At 44.3% G+C, this 27862-nt stretch overlaps 1 protein-coding gene and 2 long non-coding RNA genes across 3 annotated transcripts; 2 read left to right on the top strand and 1 right to left on the bottom strand.

Annotated features, from left to right (window-relative positions):
- Positions 1-8014: 8014 nt before the first annotated feature.
- On the bottom strand, positions 8015-10182 carry LOC136527935 (uncharacterized membrane protein At1g75140-like). Its single transcript, XM_066520799.1, has one exon. It carries the CDS (start codon positions 10114-10116, stop codon positions 8194-8196), a length of 1923 nt encoding a protein of 640 aa, XP_066376896.1. The 5' UTR covers positions 10117-10182; the 3' UTR covers positions 8015-8193.
- Positions 10183-23686: 13504 nt separating this feature from the next.
- On the top strand, positions 23687-25211 carry LOC136525279 (uncharacterized). The gene is made up of 3 exons (XR_010776474.1): positions 23687-24033; positions 24254-24362; positions 25074-25211. It is a non-coding gene; the product is annotated as an uncharacterized lncRNA (long non-coding RNA).
- Positions 25212-25307: 96 nt separating this feature from the next.
- On the top strand, positions 25308-27367 carry LOC136525280 (uncharacterized). The gene is made up of 4 exons (XR_010776475.1): positions 25308-25407; positions 25487-25693; positions 26807-27119; positions 27209-27367. It is a non-coding gene; the product is annotated as an uncharacterized lncRNA (long non-coding RNA).
- The last annotated feature ends 495 nt before the right edge of the window (positions 27368-27862 follow it).

Genomic DNA, 27862 nt, shown 5'->3' with positions numbered 1-27862 from the left:
TTTGTACCACTTGTGAAACAAGCAATTCAAGTATCTAGTTATCCTATGCATGCTAGCTCTTTATTTCATCATTTAAACCTACAACTAGCATACACCACACAAGCATGTATCAGAGAGTAAAAACTTGTGCCATACAAGCAAACATATGTAATGCACGTCCAAATGCAACATACAAGTTAATGAGCTTGCTCCCACCTACTTGTGTGCTTCAAATTTTAATTGATCCATTTCTTTTAGCATCTCTCTCCCTTTTACACTTATCTTTGGTTTTCTCTTCTATCTTTGTGAATTTCTCTCCCCCTTTTTCATCGATGACCATAAAAGGTGAGCTCAAATTTTTAGATAGGTTGTGTGAAACCATTGTTAGTGAGGATCATTTTCTCAAATTTGATTCAATCTAGATTACTTGCGAAAGACATTTAACTCGGTTTGATCCAAGGATAAGCTTCTTCACACCTCCAAATAAGAGTTATCTGGTACCATGTTGAGTTAAACACTTTTAGCTCATTTTCTAGATCAAACACTAGGTTCACAAGCCCACAAACATGTCATATGCTATCACTAGATCATTTCAAACATAGAAGCAATAGTGGTACCATACAAGCATCAAATTCATTTGATTTTCATGAATGAGCCTAAGACATGATAGGAATGACTAGATGCACTAAATAAGTCCTCAGCGAAGGATGAATGACATGTCAATCAATTTTACCTTGATTTGCTTGAAGAAGAGGCATGTCATATAAGTGGGGGTGCATCAACACATATTCTGAATTGAGAAATTCATTTGAGAAATCTAATATGTTTAATTCATTCCTTAGCTTGCAAAACATCTTCTCATCAAGTGGTTTGGTGAAGATATCGGCAAGTTGATCTTCGGTACCCATATTCTGAATTGAAATGTCCCCTTTTTGTTGATGAACTCTTATGAAATGATGACAGACATCTATATGCTTTGTTCTTAAGTGTTGAACTGGGTTGTTCGTGAGCTTTACGGCACTCTCATTATCACATAGCAATGGCACTTGCTTGTACTTGATTCTGAAATCATTTAATATAGCCTTCATCCAAAGTATTTGTGCACAACAACTACCGGCGGCTATGTATTCGACTTCGGCGGTTGAAAGTGCAACACTATTTTGCTTCTTTGATGATCAAGAAACAAGTGATCTTCTCAATAGTTGAACATGTGACTGAAGTGCTTCTTCTTTCAACCTTGCATCCCACATAATCCGAGTCAGAATAACCAACTAACTCAAACTTTGCTCCTTTGGGATACCACAATCCAATATTTTGTGTATGCTTTAAGTACCTCCATATTCTCTTGGTTGCCTTCAAATGACTTTCTCTTGGTGAGGCTTGAAATCTAGCACACATGCATACACTAAACATCACATCTAGCCTTGATGCGGTCACATAGAGTAGGCTTTCAATCATAGACCGATACATCTTTTGATTTACTATATTTCCACTTGCATCACTATCCAAGCTTCCATTTGTCCTCATAGGTGTACTAATGGCCTTTGTATCTTCCATTTCAAACTTCTTGACCATGTCTTCGATGTACTTGCCTTGACTCACAAATGTATCATTCTTTATTTGCTTGATTTAGAGACCAAGAAAGTAACTAAGCTCTCCAATCATGGACATCTCAAACTCATTTGCTATCATCTTCCCAAACTCTTCATAATACTCTTGATTTGTTGATCCAAATATAATGTCATCCACATAGATTTGCAACACAAACAAGTCTTTGCCAATCTTTTTGGTGAAAAGAGTTGTGTTAACCTTTCCCATCTCGAACCCTTTAGAAAGCAAGAAATCTCTTAATCTCTCATACCATGCTCTAGGTGCTTGTTTCAAATCATACAAAGTCTTCTTCAACTTATACACATAGTTGAGCTTCTTGTCATCTTCAAAACTGGCAGGTTGCTCAACATAGACTTCTTCATTGATGTACCCATTGAGAAATGCACTCTTCATATCTATTTGATATAGCTTGATGTTGTGGGCACAAGCATAGGCTAACAAGACCCTAATTGCTTTCAATCTTGCAACCGAGGCATATGTTTTACCAAAGTCAAGACCTTCGACTTGAGTATAGCCTTGTGCTACTAATCTTGCTTTGTTCCTTACTACTATCCCATCTTGATCTTGTTTATTGCGAAAGACCCATTTAGTTCCAATCACATTGTGTTCCTTAGACCTCTCAACTAACTCCCATACTTGATTTCTCTTGAAGTTGTTTAGCTCTTCATGCATAGCATTGACCCAATTAATATTCTTCAAAGCTTCATCTATCTTCGTTGGCTCGATGAATGACACAAATGAGAAATGCTCATAAAATAATACCAATCTTGATCTTGTTTGTACACCTCTATAAATATCTCCAATTATAGTGTCTAAGGAATGATCTCTTGCAACATTGGTTGGTTGGAGCATTTGAACTTGATTGCTTGCACTTGGTTAGCCATTTGGTTGAGATGATGAACTAGCCACTTGTTGTTGATCTTGCACATAAGAATCATTTGTACTAGCTTGATTTTGATCTTGAGAACCACTAGTTTACACATTTGAGTTAGAGAGCACTTGATCTTAGTCATCTTCAACTTTAATCACTTCTCTAGGCCTTATGTCATCAATATCCATCTTTTTCATTGCATTTGTCAATTAAGTGCCTCTCACATCATCTAGATTCTCATCTTTCTCTTAGAAACCATTGGTTTCATTAAATTCCATATCATGAACCTCCTCAAAAGTACCACTAGCTAAATTCCAAACTCTATAAGCCTTGCTAGTAGTAGAGTAATCAAGCAAGAAGCATTCACCATATTTCTTCTCAAACTTGCTCAATCTAGTGCCTTTCTTTAAGATATAGCATTTGCAACCAAAGACCCAAAAGTATGCAATATTGGGCTTTCTACCATTCAAGATCTCATATGGTGTCTTCTCCAACAATTGATGGCAATAGAGGCGGTTGCTATAGTAGTAAGCCATGTTGATTGCTTTGGCCCAAAATGAATAACTAACATTGTACTCACTTAGCATTGATCTTGCCATATCAATCAAGGTTCTATTCTTTCTTTCAACTAGCCCATTAGATCGTGGAGTGTACTGGGCTAAGAATTGATGCCTAATCCCAAATTCATTACAAAGCTCATCAATTTTTGTGTTCTTAAACTCACTTCCATTGTCACTTCTCACTTTCTTGATTGTGGTTTCAAACTCATTGTGAACTCTCTTGATGAAAGACTTGAATGTAGCAAACATATCACTCTTGTCAACAAGAAAGACTACCCATGTATATCTAGTGAAATCATCCACAGTCACAAACCCATATTTGTTTCCACCAATACTAGTGTATGTTGTTGGTCCAAACAAATCCATGTGAAATAACTCAAATGCCTTAGATGTGCTCATGATGCTCTTCTTAGAATGAGTGTTTCCAACTTGCTTTCTGGCTTGACATGCACTACATAGCTTATCCTTCTCAAATATGACATCCTTCAAGCCTCTTACTAAGTCATGCTTCACTAACTTGTTCAATTATTTTATTCCAACATGACCAAGCCTTCTATGCCATAACCAACATATGCTAGATTTGGTGAACAAACATATTGATAATTGGGTTTCTCTAGCATTGAAATCAACCAAGTATAGATTCTCATATCTAAAGCCTTTTAAAATCAAGTTAGAGCCATCTACACTTATGATCTCTACATTATCCATACCAAATATGCACTTGAAACCAAGATCACAAAGTTGAGCTACCGACAATAGGTTGAAGTGCAAGCTCTCTACTAGTAGCACATTGGAAATACTCAAATCATTGGATATTGCAATCTTACCAAGCCCCTTGACCTTGCCTTTGCCATTGTCACCAAATATGATACTTTGAATACCATCACTATCATTTGACTTGATTGAATTGAACATTCTTGAATCACCGGTCATGTGTTGTGTGTACCCACTATCAAGCACCCAATACCTTCCTCTGACTTTATAATTGATCTACAAAAGAAGATCAATTCTTTTAGGTATCCAAACTTGCTTGGATCCTTAAAGGTTAGTCACTAAGCTATTTGGTACCTAAATGGCCTTCTTCTTTGGGCCCAACAAGGATGTACCAACAAACTTAGCCTTCATACCATTGGCACTCTTAGTAAGCAAATAATAAGAATCAAACTTAATTAAGGATACATTAGCATGTGATTTCTTGTTCTTGCATTCTTGCTCTTTGTAACCAACTTGCTTGCAACTAGTGCAAAAATGACCATTGTTCTTCACAAAATAAATCTTGTGAGGAGCAAAGGCTGCCTTGCCTTTCTTGAGGGTATAGCCCAATCCCTCTTTATAGAGAGATGCTCTTTAGCTACCCAAGCACATAAGTAAGCGGTCCTCACCACCATAGACATGCCTAAGACGCAAGTGAGCTCATTGACCTCTTTGAGGGTCTCATTCTCAACAATTAGTGAGGCATCATAAGTAAAACCATCACTAGTAGATGAGGTGGAAGTGAAAGTGCTACAAGAAGAGTTAGTGAAAGTAGCAATAATAGGCTCGAAAGATTCATTAATCAAATCACATGTAGAGCCCTTGTCACAAGTCACAATTGCTTCCTTCTTCTTGGCTTGCTCGAGAAGAGAGGAGTGAGCTTTTTCAAGCTTAATGTGAGCAATGCCAAGCTCCTCATGGTCTACCTTTAGACTCTCATGCGAGGCTTGGAGCTCCTCAAAGAATCGTTCAAGAGATTTTACTTTCTTGCATAATTCTTTGCACTCTGCTCTCTTCATCTCAAAGCAAGTGTTGACTTGCTCCAACATGTCCATGAGCTCCTCCTTGGTGTACCCCTCCTTATCATCACTCCTACAATCATCACTTTCACATTCATCATTACTTTCATCATATTGTACTGTCAGAGATATGGGCCAGGGGTACCTGCACCGCCCGTATATTTGATCATCACCAAGCTACCGGCCCAACGGTTGTCAAGGGTAAGGCCCGCAAGGGCTAACATGGTTGACCAACATGGAGATCAAGGCAAACCGAGACAAACATATCTAGATGATAGCTAGGATCAATCTGTTGTAACAAACTAGGAACACAATCTGTTAGCCTGTCCGTCCTCTCTGTAACCCTACCTCTCCTGCCTATATAAAGGAGGGTAGGAACCTCGGGTTCGGGATCCAATCTTCCACCAATTCTATCTACCTCGTAGCTAGGAGCAACAACCCATGTAATTGAGCATACGAATACAAGAGTAGCCGTACCACTGGAGTAGGGATTAGCCTGAGAACTTCAAATGGAGGATAAAAAATCCTCCATTTGTTGACAGGAGGGCCTTCTTCAACACCTTCGGCACGAGGGCCTTCACCAACATCTTCGGCGTCCATAACGACTCGCCTTCGGCAACACTTTGGCATGAGGGCTTCGCTAACATGTTCGACGTCTCCACCAACACTTCGGCGTGAGGGGCTTCCCTATCATCTTTGGCTAGTACAACGGCTCAAGAGCCTTTGTCAATACATTTGGCATCAATGTTTAGACAACTAGCCTTCATCGTCGAGTTTGAGGGGCTACATCAACTCATTTGGCACCGAGGACTACTTCACCTTCCTCGACCACTTTAGCTCGAGGGGCTCATAGATGACTTCGAAAGATCTGCATGCCAAAAGGTCCCAAAGATGATCTATGCAAAGAGAAAGTCCTAGAGGCAAAGATCTACATGAAGCTAACAATCCATGTCATAGAAGCAACCGAGGAAGCCCAAGGCCAAATATGAAGATACCGGGGAGATTGGCATAGAGGCACTTGGAGTAAGTAGCTTCCTGAGTTAGCACTTGTATAGACTAGAGTCATGTCCGTGCTCTTTTCTCCATGCCTCGTCTAGTATGAGCATCTATTAGGTCATGATGTACCTTTCATAACCCAATAGCTAAGGGGCTACTGTTGGGGGATCCCATGAGGTATATGGTCCAAATCTCCCCAAGAATAGGCCCAACTAGCAGCTAGAGTAGTGTCATGCGAAATCCAACCCCACCAAGAGGCCACTTGTAAGTAGCCATTGCCTATATAAGTGGCCATGGGCATGAGGGCAAGGACCTCACCTTCCACTCATTTTCACTTGTTCAAAACACTAATGTGTTCCTCTCCATCGTCAAGCTCTCTCCTCCCTCTCATTTTGTCCATCCTCTATAGAATTACTTGTACACGAGCATCAATATCTGTGAAATCTCTAGGTCTTGCATGCGATTTAGAATATAACTCATCACGTAACATAGCAAGCAGAGCTTGAAGTACAACCGCAATAGAGTCTACCCAATAGCGAACATTGGGCGACTGCATGCTAGTCCTGGTGAAATCAAGCTCTGGTGTGAAACGTTCCACAAACTGATCGACTCTCAGTCAAAGTGGTGATCCCGAAGCAGCCAGTTTAGATCACGGTGTAGTAGCGCAAAACTATCTTTGAGGTTGTGCACCTGTCTTAGTAGCTCAAAGTTACCCACCCATAACCAACCTTGCAATTTCTTAAATCTTTCTGATGACATGGAGTAAATCCCAAACATCTTCAAAACAAAATGATTGAATGATATAGTAAGAGGACCTGGAGTATCTTTGCGGTGCAGATTTGATGTGTTTGAGCCTGCTCAAGCCTCTTATTAGAACAAACCGATCAAGTGTGTCATCATCTTGGGTGTCAGTCAGAAACCCTCTTTGGCGTCTCTGGATCCTTCTCATCCTGTGCTTGTAACAGTAACCTCTGGTCATACACACAATCTTCTTCGTCCTCTTTAACCTCGTCTTCCTAGACATCCTCTTGCTCCTCTCCATCCTCTTCAGAGTAATCGAATGCAGACGACATCCAATTGTTCTGGGAGCAGAACATCATCTCGGTAGTTTATATCTTCCTCATCAACAGCTCTGATCCCCTCTAGCATATATTGTACATGAGTCAAGATCTTCGTAGTTGACCAGACAAGAAACAACTGCAACTCAACCATTGAGAAATTTGAGTGTTGTTGTGCTAGCATCAGCATAGTAACGAATGATGGGTGGCTAGAGACTAGTCCTGTCCACAACCAGCTGTGATAAAGTGATTGAATCATATCTTTGTCTAAATAGTGCTCTTGGAACGACCTAGAGAGGCAGCTTAATCGGGTGTGTCCAAATGTTCTCGGCAGCCATGCTGCTTGCGGTAGATGCTTGAAATTGCCTATCCAATACCACCTCTCCTCTTCCCATGCCATCCTGATCCCATCCAATAGATCCATGTTATGTACAAAGCAGAACGATACAACGATGCACTCGGAACTCTGAGCATACTTGAGTGGATATGATCTGATGTGACGAATATCCTCCAAACCTCTTATGGCAATTGGTCCTCTTCACCGCCCTCTTCCCCATCCTGCGACTCGAGGTGCTCTGGCACGATGACCAGGCCCTCCCTTTCCCCGTCCTCTGCGACAATGACTGGGGCGTTCGTGGGCTCAGCACCAACAATCGTCGATGGGTCCGTGGGCTCTGGACCGGGGAAGCCCTAAAACTCAATCGCGAAGGCGTTGAACCCCAACGGGTTATCGGCGACGGCGGCGGCGGCGTCGTGGTGGTGGCTGTGGTCCTGCTAGCCGTCGTCCGCTGGCTCGAGGTGCCAGGTGCCCCACCATGGGTGCGGTGGCAACACGGGGAAGTTGTCGGGCAGAGACGGCGGGGGCATGTCGACGTCGTCATCGGCGACCTCCTGCTTGCCATCGAGGAGGCGCGGCGGTGTGATCCCGCCATCTCCGGGCAACGAGGGTAGGCAATTATTAACATCTAATACAACAACATTAGTCAGCAATTATTAACATCTTTGACAGTTGAGCATTGTCATGCATCCCAGTACTGTTAAGAGATCATCATTAGCTTTAGCAATTTTTACTTATCAGTAAAGATGAAACGGACAGCAAAGAAATGGCTTGGACATCCTTGCACGAATTGTATAAAGTACAAAAAAGAACAAATGCAACCAATAATATATGTGTTATTTCACCATTTGCAGCATCATATTTAAATGGCCGGAACCGTAATGTGCTTGTACAATACAACATTCTGAGTTACAACATACAACAGCACATGTTGATCACTGGCACCCCAAAGGACCTTCAAAATGAGATCAAAATTTAAGGGACTGCCAACACCGACCTAGCCAAAGCCTCAATCAACATGATCATCTACTACAGCCTGATTGTTCGAGAACAATGGTTCCCTTTTCTTGGGGAAACCAGGGGGTTCCATACCTGGGCCCCGGTACTTGATCTCTGGAGTACCCCTAAGACCAGGCTCAGCCGAAGCAGGTCGGTATTGGATTCCAGATGCCCCCGCATATCTAGTAGGGGACACATACCTTCTTGGAGCACTCCTCAGTGCCCCACCCCGCAGATCCACAGCCCTAGTAGCATCAGAATAACCTCGGTCAGTAGTTCTTGCAGTGGCATCCACATAGCTTCTATCGCTGGCTCTTGATGTTCCATCTACATAGCCCCGATCACTACTTCTTGCTGCACTGTCTGCAAAGGCTCGGTCACTAGTTGGATGATTCAGAAGGCTCCCCGTTGGGGCTGTTACAGAGGTGTTAAATGTCTCCTCTGGTGTCCATCCCAGAGAATCCTTCTTTTTCACATATACTTGCCAAATGCCAATCAAGAATAGGAGGAAAAGCAGGGCCGGTCCACTCCATACCACAGCATTGCTCTCTGGCTTGTACACCGGGAAGTTGGACCTATAGATGGCAATGTGGCCATCCCCAAGACCCAAGATCACCAGCTTCTCCCGGTCTGCCGCAATAACAGGCTTCCCAGCTGGCTCGGTGGGCAGCACGCCACCAGAACCCGCAAACACAGATTTGATGTCCTTGATGGTTGTGGCAAACAGGGGCCGAGGCGCACCGACTCTCCCATAATACTGAGACGAGGTGTTGAAGACAAGGATTTTATCATGGCTCGCAACCAAAAGGTACCCCTTGATCGTCTGTATGGCAACAGGGTTGTCAATCTCAGATTTCTTGACGGCACGTACCCGGCATTTGAGGCTGGAAACATCACCAAGCAGCAGGACATGCACGAGATCACCAGCTTCAGTGAAGCCATAGGCCTTGAATCGCTCAGAGGGGTCGAAAGAGTAGGCCTTAACGCTGGTGCCATTGAGTGCTTCAGCAAGGCCCTCGCAGGACGTCTCCCGGACGGACATGGAGCGGAGGTCGAGGGAGGCAGCTCCGGCCTCGGTGAGGAAGAGGAGGCGCTGCTTGACAAAGGCGAGAGGCGTGGACGAGGCGATGGCGGTGCCGTAGAGCGTGCCGTTCTCGGTGAAGACGCGGATGCGGCCGCCGGCGTCGCAGGAGAGCACGTAGCGCGCGCGTCCGGCGTGGTGGGCCTCGAGGTGGACGACGGGGGAGGCGTCGAGGCCGCGGACGAGGAGGCGGGAGGAGGCGGCGGCGAGGGTGAGCCAGTCGTCGCCGTGCGGGGACGACTCGATGAGGCGGTGCGCGGCGATGGAGCCGTCCGCGTGGCCCGTGAAGAGGAGGCAGTCGGTGCGGCGCGGCGACAGGTAGGCGAGGAGCGCGGTGACGCGGGACTCGCCGCCTCCTCCGGCGGCGGCCTCGAGCTCGAGCAGCGCGTCGCCCGCGGCGGAGAAGACGAAGACGCGGCCCCGGGAGTCCCCGACGGCGAAGTACTTGGTGCGCCCGTCGGCGTCCTCGTACGGCAGCGCGGCCGCCGCCGCGGCGTACGCGCCCTCCCCGAGCCGCGCGGCCGCCGCGAAGTGGAAGCGTTCGGACCAGACGGGGCGGCGCTTGGTGACCGCCACGCCCTGCGGGGAGCGCCGGTCCCCGACGGCCGCCGCCGGGGCGGCCGGCGGCGGGGGATCCGGGTCCGCGGATCTGGCGAGCGCGGACTCGAGCGCGTGGACGGACCTCGCGAGCGACTCCGCCAGCTCCTCCAGCCTCGCGAGCTGCGCCGCGTGCCGCTCCAGCAGCGCGGCCTCGGCCGCCCCCGCCACCGGCGCTGCGGCCGGCACCGGCGCTTCCTCCGACGCGGCGGCGAGCGGGAGGAGGAGGAGGAGGGCGGCGACGCGGTGGGGCATGGCTGTCAGTGGCGGTGAGCGGGGAGCCGAGTAGGGTTTTATTTGAGTAGCTGGAGGCTGGATTGAGGGATCTGGGTGAGCTGGGGGAAAGTGGCAGGGAACGGGGGGTGCGGCGGGGGGCCACCTGTCAGCGAGGTGGTACGCACCGGCGGCTATGCATCGCGTCGCGCGTGCGGCGTGCTGGAACTGGAACTGGAACTGGAAGAAGGGCGTTGACTGTCAGCTTGTGTGGGGGCAGGATGTCAGTGGGGCGAGTGTAAGTAGTTTTTCAGATATCGGCCATTCACATTCATTCAGCCCTGCATGAACTTCATACTGGAAACATGACACAGACCAGCTTTCTTTTATCACATTTGTTTACATACACATCTTGGTTTGGAACGACAAAACTTTACACAAAAAAGAAGAAAAAAAAAAGATGATCCCTGCCCTGCTCCATTACCTTGCTTATAGTATTGCTAACTTGGTGAAAATTTTGTATTTTGGTCCCTTTTTAAAATATTTTTTACAAAAAGACCTCTGCCAAAACTTTTGCTACAAATAGACCATTTTTAAGCGTCTTAGGAAATCACGCCGAGGTATGAAGGTCGGCGTCGACTGACACGACGCCGAGTCCTTGCCATGTCACCGACGACTCTAGGGCTGGCGCATGGGGCCCAGTACGTCGGCGTCGTTGAAGGGTCGAGATGGCGACTAGAGGGGGTGAATAGTCTTTTCTAAAACTTAATCGCGTCGGCTAACCGATACAAATGCGAAATCAAAACTATCGGTCTAGCCAAGACTATACCCCACTATATATGTTCACTAGCACCTTGCAAAGATAACAATTATGCAACAAAGGTGCCGGGCTAGTTAGAGCTCTCCTAAACAATTCTAGGAGCAAGGTTACACAAACCTATGCCACTAGTACTTTAAGCAACAAGGGAGCTCCTACACATGCTAGTAAGCAAAAGCACAAAGCTAACAAAGCTCACTAGCAATGCTCAATAACAAGGCAACCAATGCCTAATTAGAGAGCGCAAATACTTAGCTACACAAACTAAGCAATGTGACTAACAAGGTTACTAAAACCAAATTAGCCACGCAAGGGAGCTACTTCTATGCTACACAAGCAAAAAGGTAATTAGCAAGCTACACAAGCTATCTAATTACAAGAGCAACTACACAAGCTTAATATGTATAAAAGTAATTGCAAGCTTATGTAATGGGGATGCAAACCAACGGGAAGAACAAGGTTGACATGATGATTTTTCTCCTGAGGTTCACGTGTTTGCCAACACGCTAATCCCCGTTGTGTCGACCGCTCACTTGGTGGTTCGGCGGCTAATTAGCATCACCCGCTAAGCCCGCACGTTGGGCGCCGTAAGAACCTACCCCGGAAGTGAGGGTAGCTCAATGACACGCTTTACTAGAGTTGCTCTTCACGGCTCCCACGGGACGAGCACAATGCCCCTCACAAGCACTTCTCCGGAGCGCCGCACAAGCTTCTTGCGCGCTTCGACGGAGACCACCACCAAGCCGTCTAGGAGGTGGCAACCTCCAAGAGTAACAAGCACCACCGGCTTGCAACTCGATCACCTAGTGCCACTCGATGCAACCTCTCGATGCAATCGCACTAGAATAGCTCACTCACACAATCGGATGATCGCTATCAAGTATGTGTGAGATGGAGGGCTCCTAAGCACTCTCAAGTATGGACACAAAGTCCCCCAAGGTGCTCCACACCAGCCATGGCCGAAGGCCACTTCTATTTATAGCCCCAAGGGCTAAACTAGCAGTTACTCCTTCACTGGGCAAAAATCGGAGCGACCGGACGCTCCGGTCGTGTTGACCGGACGCTAGACCTTAGCGTCCGGTCGCCCACAGACGATCACGTGTCCTGATTCCAACGGTCACTTGTCCTGACCGGACGCAGCAGCTTCAACTGACCGGACGCTGGACCTCAGCGTCCGGTCGTTTCTAGTAAGCTCCCCGAGGCGTATTTCATCGACCGGACGCGTCCGGTCGCATGTGATCGGACGCAGCCCAGCGTCCGGTCACACGCCAGCTTCTGCGTCACCGTTCGTTAGCCTGACCAGACGCACCCTGCCAGCGTTCGGTGCTTTCAGATCCAGCGTCCGGTCAATTGACCGACGCCAGCATCTTTGCGATCAACTCATTTTCACTTCTAACTTCTTCACCCTTGCTCTAATGTGCCAACCACAAGAATTTGCATCCGGCGCAATAGAAAATAGGCATTCCATTTTCTCGAAAGCGTCGAATCCCGCCGAGAGGGACCCAAACCCATCTCAACCCTGCAAACACCACCTCCTTTGTAAATGTGCTAACAACACCAAGTGTACACCACCATGTGTATGTGTGTTAGCTTTTCACAATCATTTCCCAAAGGATGTTAGCCACTCAACTTGCCACGCCACTCGATCCTAGCGACGATGCAAAGTTAGATCACTCGAGTGGCACTAGATGACCGATATGCAAACAAGTTTGCCTCTCTTGATAGTACGGCCATCTATCCTAAACCCGGTCATAAACTTCTCTACACACCTATGACCGGTGAAATAAAATGCCCTAGGTTATACCTTTGCCTTGCGCATTCCATTCCATCTCCTCCAATGTCGATGCAACATATGCACCAACACGATCAACAATGATATGATCCACTTCATATCATCACATGATCATATTGGTTCATCGATCTTGACTTTACTTGCTCTTCACCGTTGCCATCGTCCATCGGCGCCAAGTCTTGCTCAAGCTTCACCGTCATACGGTCCATCACTCCAAAGCCTTCGACTTGCCCTTCACGTTTGCAACCGGTCCATCAAGCCAAGTCTTGTCTTGATCTTCTCCACCTTGCTCACATGACTCAATGTCATGTCTCATGTGCATTAAGCTCCTTCATCATCACATGTGTGAGCTTTGCAACATCTCCAAGCCATTTTCACCTCCATGGCATATGTTGCTCATACACATGTACCTATGGACTAATCACCTATGTATCTCACATAAACACAATTAGTCCACCTAAGTTGTCACTCAATTACCAAAACCAAACAAGGACCTTTCAGTCGTGTCAGCCAACGCCACAGGCCTAACTTCGGTGCGGTGGGGAGTCACGCCGAGCTCTTGGCACCATCCAGCGCGTGGCCTAGGCGGCCCAACAACGCTTCGTGGGCCAAGAGGTCGGCGTGCGATCAGCTGACGCCGAGACGCTAACCTCGACGCGGCGGACTCAACGCCGAGGTTCGGTCAGTTGAGGCCGCGCCACGGCCCCCTTCTTCCTCCTCCCTCCATTCAGAACCAACAGGTGGCCATTTTCCACTCCCTCTCTCTTCCCACGAACCCTAAATCCTAAATCCAGCTCTTGGGAGGCCAGATCGAGGGTTTTGACGTTTTGCCAAGGTACTCCTCTTTTCCCTCTTTCATTTCATCTATTTAGATTCGGTTGTTTGTGTTTTTTTTTAACTTGGAATTATAGGTTTGGTTCATGTTCATGTCATTCGTGCAATGTATGGTGGTTCAAATGATTGAATGACCCAAATGTATGGTTGTTGTTGTTGTATATATTCTGGTTTATAATCATTGAGTTAAATTTTGTGTTTGTTGGGATTCAAATTTGCTTAGGGTTTGTAATGAAAAGCTTATTTGGGAGGTATGGTGATTTAGTGTTAGTAGCTTTACATTCGTTGCAAGGTACTTTGGATTGATTTTTTTTCCTATGTAATGTTAGGATACCAAGGCGTGGTAAAGCTCGTATTCCAAGGTAATCCCAATGTTTATTCATTATTTGTGCAACAAATAGAAAACCCTAGGTTTAGGTTTGGTTCTCCATTAATATGACTAAATTCTTTCAATTGTAGCTATGGTCGCCAGAGGGCAAATTCCTACGACCTAAAGCATCTCCCTGAAGGTGTTCCTTGACCCATGTGCTTTTGTGATGATCCTTACAAGGTAGACATCTCTGAAGATGAGGAAACATATAGACAGAGGTACTGGATGTGTCCTAATTATGCATGGGAACCTACAAAGCAACAGCGCCGTGCATCGATTGTGAGGAATTTTTATTGTGTGTTAATTAATTTTCTTGTGATATTAAATATTGCTTATTTATTTGTTTTGTAACAATTTGTTTTTCTTGCAGACCGTTCCACCACTGTGTGACTTTGAGCAGTGGATTGACACTGAGATTAAGGAGTCGGACAAGCAGCATCTAGAAGGCCTAAAGGAGTGGGATGCGGAGGTTAAGGAGAGGTTTGAGCAGAGATGCAGACAGGAGGCTATAGAAAAGGAGCATAAGGAAGAGGAGGAAAGGAGGCGTGTTGCTGCGTACAGGGCGGAGAGGGAGAAGAAGCTTGAGCGTGTGCACCGAGCGAAGGCAGCGATGGAGGAGAATCCCGATGCCCAGAGGAAGGGAAAGTGGCCTCATTGCACTCAGTAGGTATTTGGTTTATTCATGAGCGATGTCGTGTAGCCCTGGACTTTTTTTACTATGTTGTAATGCACTCTGCTTTTATTTCAATTGAACTTATTCCCTGGACTTTTTTTATTATGTTGTAATGCACTATGCTTTTATTTCAGATGGTCTTATGCCCTGTACTTCGTTCACTATCTTAGGACTGTAGTGCTACTGTTTGTATCACTGAAAAGGCTACTTGTGCTATTGCAGTCACTGAAAGAGCTACAAGTACTGTTGCAGTCAATGAAAAGTCTATTTGAAAACTCATTGAAAAGCCTAAATTCATTTACTGTTGTATCCGTATACGCAATGAATTAATATCAGAGTGATGTACTGCATTTAGATGAAGTGACAAAACACAGGTGTAGCCTTTTCAGATGAAATGACCAGTCATGGTTGTAGGCTTTTCAGATGAAGCATCTAGCCTTTGCAGATTCAATAAATGAGTACGCACACAAATTTTTTGTCAAGTAGCATTCATGGTGAACCTGCCTTCATCTCTATATATAGTGCTCCATGTCTTACTTCACATCCACACAACTTGTTTTCTGGTTTAGTTTTAGCAAATGTCGAGCGGAGGTTCCTCGAGTGGAAAGGGTTTCGGTGGAGGGAGAGGAAAGGGGGTGAGGAAGGGACTTCCGATTGTGTGGGAGGGTTCTCCGGGTCCTGATTCTTTTGAAGAACCAATAGAGGAATTTCCTTTGGAGAGGAAGAGTGACTTCACCCGTGAGAGACCTCTTAGATCATACGGCAAGCACATTGAAGATTGGCCAAAATGCCGCCACGGTTTGGATTGCGTTGTGCAGATGTACAACGACTGTGACGGTGGAGGCCGTCGTTTCTTTAGATGCCCGCATGGATTTGTATTTCCTTTGAACTCTCTCCTTTTTTAGATTTGCATTTGGTTTGTAGTTGTACTTATTGGTAGATGGGTTTTCAGGATTCAAGCTGTCCAGATAACTGTGGCTTCACTAGATGGGTCGACCCTCCTCCTATCTATCCCCATCAACAGTACATCACATATCTATAGGGATGAATCTTTGACCTAGAGTATGGCCCTAGAAGTGGTAACAGGGACAAGTCGGATGACGACAACAGAAATGATGCAGAGGAGGCACTATGCAATAATCCGTATTGCCAGTGCCCATGCCATAAGAAGCACGAGCCTCCTTCTCCACCGCCACCGCCACCGCCACCCTAGACAATATCTCTATTTCCCTAAAATTGAGACGACCAACAGGGCGATCGTCATCAGAGTCTTCGGCTATCTCCTCTATGAAGGATTCATCATCTCCAGCTATCTCCATGTCAAAATGGTTCGTAGCCCTAGCATCACCAAAGTCTTCTTCACCACTAAGATCATCTTCATCGCTAAGCTCATCCTCAATAGAAAAGTCTCCACTAGCGTCGTCCAAACCTTCTTCTGCATCACCAATTACATAATCATCATCCTCTTCATCACTATCATGATTGCCCTCACCATCGGCAACCGCATTCTCCTCCTCATCTCCACCGCCCTCAAACCAACCTCCATCACGCTCGAGTGATCCAAACACTTCACCACCACCGTAGCCTAGTTGTGTGACAAGTATTTCTTCTTCAAACAAAGGACCATAACCTATGTGAGCGGGGGAAGATGGACATGCTTCGAAGTTATCATTTCCTAAGCCAGACTCCTTACTTACTACTAAATCCAAAGATCGCACTTCTGAGGCCAATACAACTGCCTTGTAATCATTCCATTCAGACTCGCTTATAATTTTGAGCAACCACTTGATCCGAGGACCCTTCGACGACCCAACATCTATGACACCTTCAAACTGAACATGCATGTCTCCTTCATTCCAGCCTAACTTAACCTTCACTCGCTCCACTAACTGGGTCAAAGATGATGTTTCAGAAAAAATCAACAACTTCTCACACATGTCTAGAAATTCCAAACTATCATCTCTTGTCCTAACAATACGGCCTCCATGATGCAACCTCACTAATTTATCCATCTACAGCCATCACACAACAAGTAGTGTCACATATCAATATATCATGCGAGTTTCAATCCAATAAGTAGAAACTAAAATATATCATTTCATCTTTTTCAACCCCAACAACATAATCATTTCTAGTCATAAAAAATTGAAATCTAATGACCAACAAATAACTAAAATACATACTAACCCTAATGACCAACAAATAACTAACCCTAATGACACCTACAATAAACAAAGAATGACCAAAATAACTAGAAACCAAACTAATCTAACATGTTCAGCACATAAAATAGTTAAACAACAATGCACTCAATCAATCTAAGCCATACATTTTGCAAATGCAAATACACATATACCAAAACACCATACACCCATGATTCCACATGATTAGAGACAATGCAAGTATATCTACGCGGATAGATTGGAGGAGGGGAGGGACCATTACCTCGAGAAGCTTCGGGAGACGAGATCCGGGCACCTAGGGTTGCATTTGGGGGTTAGGGTTTCGTGGGGGGCGTGGGGGGAGACGAATAGAGAGCCGGCGCTTTCAAAATGGAGGGAGGAAGAAGAAGGGGGCCGTGGCGTGGCTTCAAGAGTCCAGACCTCGGCGTTGAGTCGGGCCACGCCGAGTCTGGTGGCTCGGCGTTAAGTGACCCCGCGCCGAGCTATTGGGCCACGAAGCGTTGTTCGGCCGCCTGGGCCACGCGCCGGATGGTGCCAATAGCTCGGCGTGTAGTCCCACCGCGCCGAGGTTGGGCCTGTGGCGTTGGCTGACACAGCGCCGACGTGTCGGACCCCATGCGCCACCATGTCGCCGTCGACCGGGGTCGTCCGTGATGTGGCAAGACCTCGGCATCGTGTCAGTCGACGCCGACCCTCATACCTTGGCGTAATGTTCTAAGACGCCTAAAAAATGGTCTATTTTCAGCAAACGTTTTGGCATAGGTCTTTTTGTAAAAAAATGTTTTCAAAAGGGACCAAAATGCAAAAATTTCACGCTAACTCGCGCGCCATAAGCATAGAGTATGTAGTGTAGGTAAATAGGTCATGCATAACTGATTTATTTAGACAGCAAGGATGTTCCAATTTTGTTGCACATGGCTCTGAAACCTGAACCACAAGATCGGTAAGTAATTCAGTGCCGTACAACACCTGTTGAGCTAATCCAGACTCTAAACTTGTCACCAAGCAACAACTGGTAGATAAGAAACACACAGCATGTGAGCACAAGCATCTGAAACTAAAACTGAACGCTGCAGGTGTCCCCAAACAATGCAACCTGAAACTGAACACTGCAGGTGTCCCCAAACTAAAACGCCACCTTCTTGGAAGACATAGCACAAGTTGCGCAAGCCATGGCCAGGATTCAGGACAGTGTGCCTAACAAACTAAAAGAAGAGGACATATCCTAAACTTTTGAGCAGATGCTGATTTGATGGAGATATATCCAATTTGTTTTCGCAAGAGTTTACAGCCTTAATTTAAACGATTATCAGCTATTTTCTCAATCCATGGCATAAGGTCCCTCTTAAGAAGCTTTTTGTTCGACAGTGGTAAGCCCAAATACTTGCATGGGAACACCGAGATAGTACATGGTAGAATATCATGAATAGCTGTCAAGGACTCTCCTGCACAACCGATGGGGATGATGTTACTTTTCTGAATATTGGTATGCAACCCTGAAGCGTCACCAAATACCTTGAGAATATCTCTAGTGACCAGCAACTCCTCTTCAATTGGCTTAATAAAAATGGCAACATCATCAGCATACAGAGAAAGTGTTTGTCCAGCCACCCTTGGGGATAGCAGCTGCAATAGCCCCTCACTTGCTGCCTTTACAAATAAAATGTTCAGCACATCCATCACTAAAATAAAGAGCATGGGGAGGCAGCTCTCATGAACAAGGCTGGTCGTGCCACATTAGTCCGGTGTGTTCTTTCTGCCATGCCTATTCATTTGTTAATTGCCATCAGCGTCCCAAAATGGTTCTTCAAGGCAGTAGACAAAATCAGAAGGGGCTTCTTATGGCAAGGAAAGGATAAGGCTAATGGAGGTTGTTGTCTGGTGGCTTGGGAGAAGGTCATGAGACCATTGGATCTTGGTGGCTTGGGCATACCCAACTTGGAGGTGATGGCCTGGGCTTTACAAATCAGGTGGCAATGGTTTAAAAAGACTAAAGCTGATCGTCCATGGTCTGATCTGGAACTGCCTTCGCACTCTAACTCGCTAGCCCTTTTTGCCATTGCAGTCATGACTGAGGTTGGGAATGGTCAGAATACTCTTTTCTGGACTGATCGGTGGCTTCACGGGTGTTCGATTGAAAATCTTGCGCCATCTGTCTATGCTTGTGTTTCTCCTAGAATTCGTAATAGCCGGACTGTGGCTGCACCTCTCACCAATGTGCAATGGCCAAGAGATATTCAAGGAGGCCTTTCCTGGACTGGTATTAGAGAATTCTTGCAGCTATGGGATTGTCTCTTGGGATTTACCTTAACTGACCAAGAGGATCGTCACACATGGAGGCTAGATTCAAGTGGTTGCTACTTTTCCAAATCTACCTATAAAGCGTTTTTCTGTGGTGCTGTGACCTTTGAACCTTGGCATCGGTTATGGAAGTCCCGGGCCCCAAGCAAATGCAAAATGTTTCTGTGGTTGGCAATCCGTAATAGATGTTGGACGGCAGATAGGCTCGCTAAGAGGGGCCTCTCTCATCCGGATAAATGCCTCCTATGCGATCAAGAAGTTGAGACAATACAACATCTGTTAACATCTTGTGTGGTGGCAAGACAAGTTTGGTTTAGATTATTTTCTATTTTGAACCTAGCAGATTGTGTCCCCCACCATAACGAACTAAGCTTTGCTGATTGGTGGCGCAAGACTATTAACAGAGTTAACAAGGAGCACAGGAAAGGAGTGAATTCTCTAATTATTCTTGGGGCCTGGATTATTTGGAAACATAGAAATGCATGTGTTTTTTAGGGGGCCTCACCTTCGATTAACTTGATTTGGAGTGAGCTAAAGAATGAGCACAGCCTTTGGTGTTTGGCTAGTGCGAAAAAGCTAGAAGGGCTAGGTTTATTCAGACTAGGTCCTTCTAGTTAAGGTCGTGTCGGGTTTGTTTTTATGGGTTTTATTCTTATGTATGTGTAATCGCCTCATTCATATTTGGTCCCCGTATGAGTGAGGATCCTGTTGGGGACCCCTTCTTTTTTCATTCTCTATAATACAATGAAACGCAGCTCTCCTGCGTTTTCAAAAAAAAAAAATTAAACGATGATGAGTATCCATGGAGACGAACAGTTGCATGTATGGCATCAGAAGCCATATAACAAGACAAGATTTATTCGCGTCGTATAGCATGACTATATACGCAACTATGGGTCATGGTGTTTTCATGGCCTAGAAAGTGGATGCTGACTCCTCCCCCAGCAGCTGCTTCACTTGGGTGATGTAATCATGTAATCGGTCATGGCTTACTCCTTTGATTTCCCTGTTCAGACAAACATTGCAAGGATGCATAATGGTCAACTGGGAGTATGTTCAGAGAAAGATTGTGCATTTGGAACAAACCTTCAACAGCCCTCCAAGCATCCCATTAACCCATTTGGTTCTCATTTTCAGGCTGAAAATGCCAGGACGCCCTGACAGATACAGAACAGGAAGGTTCAGCATGACGAATGTTAGTGGTCGACAAGCAAATTCATCTTGCTTCAGAAAGCTTTGTAATACAGATGCGTGCTTTGATGTTCATAACACTCATAGAAGTAGGTAGTAGCCCTTTTCTCCTCGAAAAAAAAAACGCTAACCCGAATCTGACGACCCGTTTTTTTTTATAAAAAAAGTAGAGTATGTCAATGTTCAATTTACCTATACAAGCCAGAGGTGGTTTCCCGAAGGAACCACCGTCCACGTCACCCTGAATGTTTCCAACCGTCCGATCCGCGATCGTGTGGCCCAGATTTGTTGAAATGGATTCTTCTTGGATCAGCTTCCCATGCTTCTCGTTGGCTTCTACTGCTTCTCCTCTGCTTCTCCCGCTTCTCTTCAGAATCTAGAGAAACAAATATATACCTCGGCTTCCGCTTCTCCTTTCAACCAAAAAACGGCATCTCTCCCGTCCTCTCTCTCGCGTTCTCTCCCGAGGCAGCGGCGACCAGGGCCACGGCGCCCCGACGACGACGGCGACGGCCGCCAGTCCTCGGGCCAACGGAGGCCGCCCTCCTCCCTCTTCCCTCCTCCCTCTCCCCCGCCCTCTCCCTCTCTCCCAACATGGTGGCGTGCCAGCCAGCCCCAGCGACGCCGGATGGCCGCACGGCGCGCTGCCGGGACGACGGCTCCCCGGCCTGCGGCCGCAGCACCGCGCATGGGCCCCGATGGTGGCCGTCGCCACGGAGTGCCGCGACCCAGCCACGCCGGTGGCCGTCGGCGCGGCTTCCCCCAACGCTGCCTTCTCCCACCGGTAAGAAACCCTAGCTGCCTCTTCGGCGGCGGCGTTGAAGCTCGCCACAGCGAATGGCAGCAGCCACGTGGTCAGAAACCCTAGCTGATGGGGGCTCCACTGGTCACCGATTCCCAAACCCTAATTTTTAGGACGCTGATGTTATTGTTTTGTTTCCCTTTAGCAAGATTTCTCGTATATATTCATGTCCAGCAAAATTTTGGTCGTGCAGTATGGAAGGATAAGAGATGTTTAGTGTTGTAGTTGGGAATTCGAAAAGCAAACCTATTTTTCAGTGAGCTTGATACTTGATTCAGTCCATTTCTCAATTTGTCCTGCCTAGGAAGGTACAGCTTTTAGGTTCAATTTGACAGTTCTCTAATGACAAAGAAAGGCGAGCACGACAACATATATGAACATGGATGATAAGAGATGATTAGTGTTGTAGTTGGGATTTCAAAAAGCAAACCTATTTTTCAGTGAGCTTGATAGTTGATAGCTTGGTACTGAGTTTTTACCATTTCAAAGTTACTTCTGTATCGAGTAGAGTTACTAATGTCAGACCAGTTTCCTGTAAAAAATTGAAGCAGGTACTGCCTTCCATGGCAGGGAACATGAAGTGCCAGTTATTTTAAGGGTTTCCAACTCATATGTTACTTAATCAGGATATCTATCTATAGTATGAATCCAAATGCACGGGTGTTTAACTCTACAATAGCACGACCATGATTTGATTTAGACTACCAAACATTGGTACTGCATGTTAGCCAATTTGTAAAATTTGATGCTTTGGAATTGCCTTTGAGAAATACACCTATATGTTAAATTGAAACGAGATGAATTTCATGTTCATAAGTTCTATTATACTGTACGCTCTAACTGTCTAAAGGAAACCTCAGTACTAAACAACAATTTTTTTTTGGCGTGCTAATTCATAGCTGTGATTTTTACCTGATCAAGAGTTATGTACTATATTATGTTTTTACAGTTCAGGAAAAAAATTGTATGGGTTTATAAATCTTTTCTTTTAATCCAAGAAACCTATGTTGGTTAATCCAATACCCGTTTGTTTTACTCCACCTCCATTATGTTTGCTTCTGACTTACAGCATGTAGCTCCATCCATAGTAATGTTTCATAGTGCTTGATGTATTGGTTTCCTTGCTTGGTCCTTCCAAGATTTACATAACCATGGAAAGTTCCTTTCCCCCGGTATTCAGCAACCTCAGCACCGTCTCTTAGGTACTCCCGTTTCTATGTTGGTCCTATATAGGTTACTTTTCCCGTCCTTACTTACCAGTTCCTAACGAGATTTATTCACTGAATATCCATATTGAGGATTGGTGCTACATATGCTGGTGTCTGCTGAGTTTTTGTGTCTGTATATTTTTCTCTCCAAAAATTAAACTGGATATATATGTGATGCACTATAACTCAATGCGTGGATCCTTATATTCCGGATTGGTTTGCTTGATAGTTCTGTTTTGGTGTCCATGGAAATGTTTTTTTGTGTAGGATTTTTTTGAAGGGGATTGTGTAGGATTTATCTAATTTCGTTTTTCTCATGGTCAGTGATTTTTATGGTACAAACCCCAATTTGATTAAATTTGATTTCATCTGTTGATGTCTCCAGGTGGGACACTGATGCCAATGTGTTTGTTGTCACCATGTTATAATTTAAATATTACTGCATTCGTAATTGTTTTAGTCTACCTATTGCTACTTGCGTGAATATACTTTCTTTTAAAGAAAATTGTGAACTACATTATCCCATTTCTTAATTTCTGATATCCAGGTTCACTTTAATGTCATTACCATGCTTTACAAAATCTACTACTGTCCACTTGCTGCCTCTATGATTTATGTATCTCATGTCCTGCTTGTTAGTTTCACACCTGCTACAAACATAGATGCACAGCTAATTATCTAGCCCATTAGTACCATTTTAAGTTTCAGCAAATTAAGACATGAGATGGCCACACATATTTATCTGGCCTATTAGAGCCATCTTCATATTTATCTGGCCTCTAACATGGGGTTGCCTCATGACAATTTCGGCAATATAGTTTCTGCTTGCCCCCTTCGTCAATCTAGCGGTTGCTTAGTGTGATGGCTGTATTTTCCCCATTTACATGCGTGCACTTTTGCAGCAGAAAATGGGCTGTCGGTTCCATGTTTCCCTTGCATGATTTCATTGCTCTTCAAACTTGGGACAGCAAGAAGCTCATTGGAAAATCTAGAGGTCTTTCTTCAGATCAAGGTTGTCAGCTTTGGCATTGAACATTTAGCATATGCTCCACATTGGCCTAAAACTTCGTCAAATGTTTTCACCTTTTTTTGTCATTTAAGTTACTAAAGATGGCATTCCTGCCTTTGTTTAGGACCTGACTCCTGAGTCCCTTTGCATTTGTGAAATGGCGAGTGTAGGTACTATGCTAATCCATGTCAATGGTTTATATAGCATGCTATAAATTGAACTGCAGTTACTGCATTTTACATTTTTGTTGGAATGAGGATACCTGGTTTCAGGTGACAAAGTTGTTATTTTTTAATCTTAGGTTCATTATTTTCCTGGGGCCCTTCTACCTTGGCACCATCTTATCTAAGAACGTTTTCCATGTAAACATTCTATGGAAAGTACAGTGCCGGCCACTCATTTTAAGGAACCTGAGCTTGACCTAGACTGCTGGGGTTTCAATTGAGATGTCCTAAAATGGAGATGATCTTTTAGTAATCCAACTGGACCTTACATAGTTAGGTGCTCCACTGGCCTTACCATGTTTCTAATTTAGACCTCCAAGCAACTGAGCTGCATGTTTATCTGTTTGTGAAAATTGAGGAATTGCAGACAATCACCTTTGAGAAATGCATCGCAGTGTTGTTAAACAAAAAATTGTCGGCAATTCTACGGTAGGCTCTAATTTGCCATCTCGTGTCTTATCTAATATGCCATCGATCAAACATTCTATATCGACAAAAGCATGGAGCGCAACTTCAAGCTTAGATAACAATGACAATGTGGAGGTCATTCTGGAGGTATGTTTATCACATTCAATACTTATTACTACATTGCAATTGTCCCCATGTGAATAAGTTCATTGGTTATGTTAGAGTTTCCTCATTACTTTTTCTACAATTTAGAAATATAACCAAAGCCAATCGGTTATCTACATTATGTATCTCTAAACTATGATGTTCAGCATGCTTTCGCTGCCAACCTTTATATAATCCTTTATGATCTTTACAATGTTATCAGGTCGGCCGACTAAGCGCGAGCGCGATTGGTCGTGACTAATCCAGCTGCTCGGTGCCACAGCTATCAGCCATGCAATACGATTAGTCACGATTAATCATGGCCAATCATGGTTAGTTGGGATGATCGGTACCATGACAACTAGGATCGACCATGTTTTTGTGGCCAATTTGAAACCTTAAAGTTTAGCTGTCCTTGTATGCCAGGCTTGTAGTCAAATAATGTATAAGCTTTACAGTATTGCCTTAGTCGATGACATTAGTCTGAATATATCTTCCCGTTTGCTCCTGTCTGAGTTTTTGGTGCTTTCTTGCATATAGAATTAGTTCTGTTACACTGCACTTTTTCCCCCTCACACACACCCCCATTCTAGTTAAATGGCACCGAACAAAAACATTGTCTGCTCAATAGTCAATATATATGCAAATTGGCCTTTTTTTGGTCTACATATCAACAACAAATTGCTGATTGAAGTTGCCTTCCTTTGGTATGCTGTCTCTCTGGTCCTTCTCGCCCTCTTGATTGGCTCATGTGCTGTTAACAAATTCATGTATTTGTAATATTAGTCATAGAAAAATGCATGTGCAGTAGTTTGCCACTGTGAGGATGTTAGTTGCTATTGTTAGAACTGCTTTTCATATTAAGTTACTTCACTCCATAAGTGCTTCAATCTGAAACTGAAATTGACATTGGTGTCTTTCCCTGGACCTACACCATTATTGCCTTCAGTTTAACACTTTAGTCTACAAAAAAAACAAATACGTAATTATATGGTTGATGATATAATCTGAAATTCTCTTATTTATTTTCTTTGATTGGACAGCTCAAAATTTCTGAAATTGGAGATACCATGAAGTTTTTGCTGGTCAAAGTATGCTTATTTAACTATTGTGCAGTACGAGCTCCTTCCTGCTGCTCCACCACTATGCGGTATTGTCATTGATGAAGAGAGGGAAAATAGTTTCGTGGTTAAACTGATTCTTCCACCACTTATCTCAACATGTACGTTATATAAATAATTGGATATCGATACCACTGTTATTGTCCATTACTTTGCAGCAAGTTTGCGTCAATGTAAACTATCGGAATGGGGCATGCTGTTGCCAAGGGAACTGCTATGCATCATTGTCTTATTTGTCCCTTGTGGTCCAGCAAGTGTAAGGCCTTTTCCTTTTACCATTCGTTACCTCACAAGCATTCCAGTATATTATATTACATGGTAGCCGTTTGATACAGGACAAAACCAATATCTATTTTGTTGGAGCAAGATAGACCTGTCACGGTAGAGAATAGTCATGTTGAAGCACTCAGGGACTGGAGGAGAGGTAGAAAAATATACAGACGCAACAAGCATTTAAAAGAAGTTGCTGGTTCTAGGCTAAAATGTATGTTTCCGGATGCCGTATGGGTTAGTGCCATTTATCTGCACCATCACAACCTTAGGTATGCACTTTTTCTTCATTGTATAAGTCTTCCAATGCCCGCTGGACGGGATTCTTCTTTTTAATTAGCTTACTCATTTATGGAATTCTCGCTGCCTATTTCTCATGTAATCCCATTTTCTCTTTGTTACCTCATATTTTTGCCTTAGTTTAAACATGCTTGGTATATATTGCACGCATATGGTCATATTTGCTGGCCCTAGTCAGGGTTCCGCCTTTCCTAAGTAATCCTAGGATTACTCAGGAACGTTGTAACCTTTGACATTCCACTTCTGCTTAATGAAACACGTGCCACAATGACACGCTCGTGAAAAAAAAAAGATCGAAGATGGACAGAGGTCACTGCTGATATACAAATCAATACTCTTCTGAAGGCAGTTACATATGGCTTGAAGAGTGAAGTTCGTCAGGCTAAAGATGTTCCAAGACACACTATGGTCTTTGCAAAAACCATTGATGCTGTCAGTCCTGTCTCTGCTATATCGTGGCGAGTTGGTGTTCCATGTACCTTGTACCATCGTGCGAGTTCCTTGGAGGAGAGGCCTATCAATTTGTGATCTTTTCGTGAAAATGCTGCTCTGCTTGTATGCACTGATGCTGCTGCTTGTGGGCTTCATGTCCCAAATGTCTCGTCATTCAGGTTTCATCTACCTTTGGTATCCGTGTAAATACTTAAACAGTGCCACTGAAAATTTCAAATTTCTCTGCTCTCACGCGCGCGCCAGGTTTCATCCTATATAGTTTCCTTGCTATATAGGTTCCTGTGGTTTGCAGTGATAATATAGGTTTCAAAATTTTAAACAGTGCCACTGATAATTAACTGCTTCATCCTATGACTCCAGACTGATCTAGAAAAAAATTAGAATCAAATAGTAGTAGTTTCCTTGCTATATAGGTTCCTGTGGTTTGCAGTGATTGTGCGTTAATAGAGGTTGAGTCATTATCAAGGTACACTTTGTGAAGCTATACTGTTTCCAGTCTTTCACTGCGCTGACGTTTATGTTGTCTTTTGTTGTTCAAAGTGTAAACTTTCGTATCTTCTTTACGACACCTCTATTCATAGCAGTGGTATGTCATACCTCTCTGTTTGCCTCATTCAGTCTAATTGTCTTAGATAAGCTCCCAGAATTTAGGAGACGACTTCTCTGGCTTGCACAAAATCTGACAGTTGATGTTGATGCTCAGATTAGTCTTTTTGAGGTAATGCTATTTGATTATTTACGATGGTACACACATGATTTTGAGAATCAAATCAGCTCTGCCTTTTGTCATTGTTTTTTTTCCTATTCAGTATAACATGGAATTTTTCTTTCCCCTAAACAACTTTTCTCTGCGTGTAGCTTGCAGAAGGTGAAGCTTATTTGTTGATCATGGATGCTGTCAAAAAAAAGATTTAGTTCACTCTTTTTTCTTCTTCGAGATTTCAGGTACCTATATTCTGGTTTTTGTTCAATGTGTTCCGAATATTAGCTTGACTGCACTTATCTGAAAACTAAGTTCGTTTGCTGGTTCCAAGGCTCAAGACCTATTATGACTGCCAAAAATAAGTTTGGTGTTGCAGCGAAAATGAGCTTGACCCCTCCAGCCCCCACGCAGGTATGCAAATTTTTACAGCAATCATGTCGGATTACTTGATTATTATTCATAAAGGTTAGACACCATGAAGCGATAACTGTGATTTATTACGACTTTGAAGTGTTCAGCTATGCCCTGTAACATGGAATTCTTCTTTCCCCTCAGCAATTTTCTGTGTGCATCTTGCAGGAGGAGAAACTTATTGGTTGATCATGGATGCTGTCAAAAAAAGAATTAGTTGAGCCCTTACCTCCTTTATAGTTTGTTTTAATAATTGGTAGTTTTCATTGTGATTCATGAAAACACAGGTGGTAGATCGCCTCACCAGATTCTATTGTAGCACCATCCAAAATTATGTCTCTATTTTTTTGGACTACCACTAAGCTAATATTGATTTCTATATGCCCTTTAACATGGATTTTTTCTTTCCCCTCAGCATGTATGTTTCGCAGCCAGTTGACGCGCGCAATGGCGCGCGCAATATACTAGTAATAAACAATGCAACGCAATCATCAGAAGATCTGCAGTTCATACAGTGATGTTTCGTAATGGAACCTGCTTGTGGGGATGAGATTTTTTTCTCAAAAATATTTAT

Source organism: Miscanthus floridulus, chromosome 19 (assembly GCF_019320115.1).
Source record: "Miscanthus floridulus cultivar M001 chromosome 19, ASM1932011v1, whole genome shotgun sequence".
NCBI classification, from domain to species: Eukaryota; Viridiplantae; Streptophyta; class Magnoliopsida; order Poales; family Poaceae; genus Miscanthus; species Miscanthus floridulus.
Note: the sequence above shows the minus strand (reverse complement) of the source record. Positions and strands in the feature narration are given on the sequence as shown.